Raw genomic sequence first — 5,754 nt, 5'->3', positions numbered from 1 at the left:
CTCATTTGAGTTTATGTAGGATAAATTAAATTTTTTATGGACACCTAAGAACGAAAAAAGATCAAGAAGCCCTCAAAATTACAAATAATTTTTTTAGAATAGAAAAACTTTCTTATTTTCAAAATGTACTTTTGACAAAATGAAGAAGATCATGTCCTTAAAAATGACAAGTTGCAATAACGAGTTCATTCAAGATTTTGTTTTGCATTATCGGATCTCCTTAAAAAATTTAATCTCTTCCATATAAACTCAAAAAAAATATTTGAAAAACTTCTAAATATTAGGTATATCATACCGATCAGAAAATAAAAGTAGCATTTACGATTTTTTCAAAACACTTCGATTAAAAAATTGTTTTATTCTATTATCTGCCAGATAAGTAACATGGTGGTAATGGCCAGCAGCTACCTTAAACTTCGTGCGCATGTGAAAGGAATAAGCATTCATTGATTGTGTGTCAATTTTTTAAATTATTAATAGATGTTAAATTATTTCAGTCGCACAGAAAAATTGTTTAATTTTAAAATTACAGTCAAGCCTAGATTCAGTGATCCTCCATTTAAGGTTGCTAAGAATTAAAGCCGTGCCGCAGTGATGGATGAGAGAAGCTGCTGGACAAACCAGCAGCTCTGTGCTAAGGGGCCGCGCCCTAAGGGCCTATCTCTGCAACTGCGTCACAGCGTTCCGACAATTCACTCGAAGTGGGAGAAACACGCAAATGATCAAGATAGCGAGCTCACTTCGAGCAGCAGTGGGTCTCCGGTTCCTACTAAAGTCGATCGTATTAATCGGATTATTCCGTACGACCAGACATTGATAACAGAGCCATCTGACACGGGAATAATTATTGCAAATTAGTATTATATCGATTCATTTGAATAAAAAATATTATGGCACATTTTAGAATTAATCATTCACCATAAGATTTCTTGTCAATATTTAAATGAAATTCAAACTATTTCCTGACATGGTGGCGTTGTCGTAGCCACCCAATAGGCTCTACGATTTGGCAAAGAAAACAAAGAAGAAGTATTGGATAGACAGAGATAGAGAGAATATGATCATTTCGAAACGAAAAGACCTGTCATTAAAACACAATCGGATCGTCTCTGTCTATCTCACATGATAGAAAGCGAGGTCCGATCGACTTCAAGCATCCAAGTCCTAACCTCTAATTGTCAAGCGTTGACATGAAAATGGTGAAAACTATGTTTTTCGTAGACAGTTACTATAATATTTGTAAAATTACGTGATTTTCTTCGACATATGTAACTTCTTCGTATATCTGGTTAGGAAACTGCGTCGCCTGCATTGTGCGATAACGCAGTAGTGCGCACTTTCCATTTGAGGTTTTGAAGTCCAGTGTTTTAATAAAAATAGACAATTGTTTTTGGATACTGTTGTCTCCGAATTGTTTAAGCAGGAGAAAGGACAGAGGCAATTCAGTATCTGGACCGATTATTCAAGAGAAAGCTCATTTTTTTAACGAGATGTTCAACAGCTCGCTAACGTTTTAAGTACGCGTAAAAAGAAAAACACATTTATTTGAACGTGTAACAGCAAATTTCTTTCCTAATTTCCGTCAAATATTTACTTTACCCTTATCTCCGTATTAGAAAAACAATTTTTTAAATATTTTTTATCACGCAGTAAAATCCGCCGGAAACAGTTCACACATGCCTGGCTGATAGCTGGGATTTTATGTTACGGTCAGTCCCAAAATTGACATTAAGTCCAGGTTTGACTGTAGTACAGAATATGTATAATTCTGTAGGCTCAACTATTTTGATAGTTTACTGTTAACATTTAATATTTACCAATTTTAAGGTTAACATTTTAAAAAATCAGTTCCGGAAACAAGTAAAATTTTGTTGTTAAAAATTTATTTATTTTTAATGTCGATGAGCTTGTACAAACAGTTTGTGACAAATCATAATTTTTAAAGGACTTGAAGGAAGAATTAAAAATATAATTAGATAGTTTACTGACCAACAAAATATTGCAAAAAATTTAATTGTTCTTTTATAAAATAAACTTGTCCTTGTGGCCTCAGCTAACTCACGCACTTTTAATCTTCTATCCTTCAACACCATATCGTGGATTTTATTGATGATTTCGGGCGTACTTGCTTCTACGGGCCTTCCTGAATGTGGTTCGTCACTTATTGATGTACGACCACGCTTAAATTCATTTACCCAGTTATAAACCGTTGCTAAGGCAGGGGCAGATATGCCATGAACTGAGTCCAATTCATTTTTTATCTCATATGGAGTTAAACCCTTTAAATGAAAATGTTTGATTACCGCTCTGAACTCGTTTTTTTTCCATTTTGCTTAACGAACAATTTTTTTTTTTCAATTGGTTATAAAACACGTAAACTCAGAAGATGTAGACTGTGACTGCACCATATATCTAGTCGGGAGTGGTGCTGACTGAAAACAGATGATTTGGAGCGATTCGCGCGCCATCTGTTGGTCATTCTAAGGACTTATTGAACTACCCTCGTATATACGCAAATGCATTTTTCATAAACTAAAAAAGAAAATAGTGCACATTCAAAAAAATATCGCTACACTGTGTAACTACAAATTTTAAAGATGTAAGCGAAATGTGATTGTTTGGCATTGGCCAGTATTATGGAATATCAGGTAACGCTAGACTCGAACGCTATTTTTTATTATAAATTATGTATTCTAAAAAATTTAAGAGGAACTTTCTACAGCAGTATATCAACATCTCGAATTTCGTTAAAAAAGTAGTTACTGCTTTTCACGTTTTGCACAGCAGTACTTTCTATATTATCCTTGCAAATTAAATATGACAATTTAGATATTTCATTTAAATGGTAAAGCAATGTAAAAAAATCTTTAAATTGTTAGTGTTTTTCAGAATGCATATTCAAATGATATTTATAATACTTTTTAAACGAAAATATAAAGGAAACATCAAATGTATGAAAGACAATTTTTAATGGCTTTCAAATTAAACACTTATTGGCAAATTAGAACGTTTGAGTTTTTGAACATATTCAAAGAAAAAGAAGCGACTAACGAGTCCATTTTTATTTCGAACATTAACACTGAGGATTGCTAAAACACTTCCTTAACAAAAATCCCTATATTTCTTCTTGCAGAATCAATAAATCCCAAATTATCTGAACCATCAGCAGCGCCACGCCGATCGGCTCGCATATCAGGTAACTTAAAAACATAATCACAGGTATGCAAAATAATTAGGATTTTTAACTGATTAAGTTGACTAACATTAAATCTAATGTAATTGCACCTATTCAAAATCTTTGAATGCTACAATTATTATTATTATTATTAGTATGACTACGGATCATTCTACAATAGATCGTTTGATGGTTGTTGCGATCTATTTTTTAAACGAACATTGATGAGATCTCTGAACTTTATATTATTTGTTATCTATTTTGTTAATTTTTCCCTTAAAAGTGCAGAAAAAGTGCAAAATGTAATTAAATTACATTGTGCAACTTATAAATCAATCACTATTATTTTGATAAATTATTAAGTCCGTCGATTTAGCTATGGCAATTCTTCATATCCAGAACTGGCTGCCAGCATCGGTGCCGTACTGACAGGCAGCACACAACATAGTTATCATGTTTTAGATTATATGACAAGATATCTTATTACTATCACAAGAATGGGTTAGGAACATTGATAAAATGCAAGAGAACTGGCTCATGCAATACAACACGAAATGTTTCATACTTAAACGTGATTGTTCAGACACTTTTTCCCAGTATATCGTGGCCAGCTACTACTTCTCAAGATAAATTATAGAGTTGGTAAATTTTTCCTCATTTTTCGTGAAAACGCGACGTGAAAAATTAAACATTCTTTAAATAATAGCAAACTGTATTTTGAAAATAATGTCACTCTTAGCAATAATTAACTGCGATACTAATTACCTACGATACTAATTTTGCTTGAATTCGCCTATTTCTTCTGAAAAAATATAACGTCAGATGTGATACGAAAAAATTTCTAATTTTTTGGAGATGTCAAATCTGACCCGTTAGACGGAAAGCTGGTGACATGTTTTGCCAAGTGGTAGTATAATTTCTAGTTATTGGTTAATATATCTGGGAAATGACCTTTATTTAGAAAGCTACATATGCTAAAAACCTTGCCCGCTGCGTTTGAACTTTCGAAATTGAAAACTTTGAATTTTCAAGTGTTAGTGTAAGAGTTAGTTTTCATCTATGATCAAACATCCGAAGCCCAATATCGCATGTCTAACTATTTGATGAATGTTGGTATATCGTTTTACCAATTCTACATGTAATTACTATGATTTTTGTCATAAAAAACCACATCTTATACTCTCACTTGAAAATTTATGTTTTTAATCAATAATTATTGAGCCTGGAAGTATGTTATACACATGCTATTGGACTCTCTTGTTCTTATAATATAACTAGAAAATACGTTTTTTTTAACCTGCCTCAGATTTTCAAACGCAGCTTGAATGTCTGGTATTTGTGGCTTTCTAAAGAAAGGTGATATTTACAGACATATAAGCGACTAAATAGGATTTATACTACCACTTTGCAAGATACGTCACCAAATCTTAATTAGTCACATCCGAAACAAGAAATTGATAAAACCTTGTTTGTTTGCCAATTCGCATGACTTTGAAAATCAATTAAGGTACACCCGCATTTCCAATCTCTCTAAGCGAAGAAAAACAATTAGGGCTAAAGTTTTTCTATACAACAATTTTATTTTATAAGCAAACTTTAGTCGAACTATTCTTGAATGACAGATAATCTGCCTCGCAAAACAAGAAAATTGCTATCTACAATCACAGTTGAAATGAGATATAGGTGCGAATGTATTGTTTCAAAATTTAAAAAAAAAAACGTTGGACTGTCAGCTCATATAGTTACAGGTTTCTGTTGTTTTCTGTATTGCTATTTAAAGTTCTTTTATTCTGTATGAGTAGAAATTTGGCAGCAGCAAGCGAAACGCAATTTTGCGTGACGTTAGTCCTGGACAAGCTGGAAAAATTTCTTAGCGGTAGAACGCTGGAAATTGTTTATTAAAACCGCAATTGCCATTACTTTATTTTTAATTATATAACGTTTGAAAGAGGAAGTTTGTACAATCGTAAATATATTAATATTTTGAATTTCGTAAAAAAACTAGTTATCTGTTCCCTTGTTTTGCACGTCAATTTCATTCATAAAGTATTGATATGTGACAAGCAGTTACTATTTAAGGACAATTAAAATGTTAAATTTTTGATCTTGTTAAAGAAAAAACGATTAACGCGTGCATCTTTATTCTGACTATTAACTTTGTGCATTTTTTTAAAATGTCGTTAACAATGAATCCCTATATCTCTTCTTACAGAATTAAGGAGTCAGTCACCATCTGAATCAACATCTGAATCGCCATCAACGCAACGCCGCCCATCAGGTAACTTAAACACATACAAACGCGGATCCACGGTAGGACGATAGGGGCGATCGCCCCTACCAAAAAGTTCTTGAATTGCACATGCTATCAGTAAATATAACCTATGCATGCATATAATACAAAGTAGCGCCTTCATAAGTTTTCAAATCGCCCCGACCAAATTCAGTTTCTGGGTCCATCCTTGAAAACATAGTCACAGGTATCAAATAAAATTATGATTTTAAACTTATTAATTTTATTTCTACTAAATGTAACGTAATTTACACTTATTTCAAACTCGTAAGATCTTTCTAATATTATT

General features: G+C 32.6%; 1 protein-coding gene across 1 annotated transcript in view; it reads left to right on the top strand.

Annotated features, from left to right (window-relative positions):
• Window positions 1-594: 594 nt before the first annotated feature.
• LOC117173882 overlaps window positions 595-5,754 on the top strand; it is an 11,757-nt gene continuing 6,597 nt past the window's right edge. Inside the window, exons 1-3 of the mRNA XM_033362528.1 lie at window positions 595-781; window positions 3,134-3,196; window positions 5,388-5,453. Coding sequence (XP_033218419.1) covers window positions 595-781; window positions 3,134-3,196; window positions 5,388-5,453 — 316 coding nt within the window. The remainder of the gene's footprint in view (window positions 782-3,133; window positions 3,197-5,387; window positions 5,454-5,754) is intronic.

The sequence above is a fragment of the Belonocnema kinseyi genome, chromosome 5, assembly GCF_010883055.1.
Source record: "Belonocnema kinseyi isolate 2016_QV_RU_SX_M_011 chromosome 5, B_treatae_v1, whole genome shotgun sequence".
Taxonomy (NCBI): domain Eukaryota; kingdom Metazoa; phylum Arthropoda; class Insecta; order Hymenoptera; family Cynipidae; genus Belonocnema; species Belonocnema kinseyi.
This window is presented reverse-complemented; position numbering and strand designations above follow the sequence as displayed.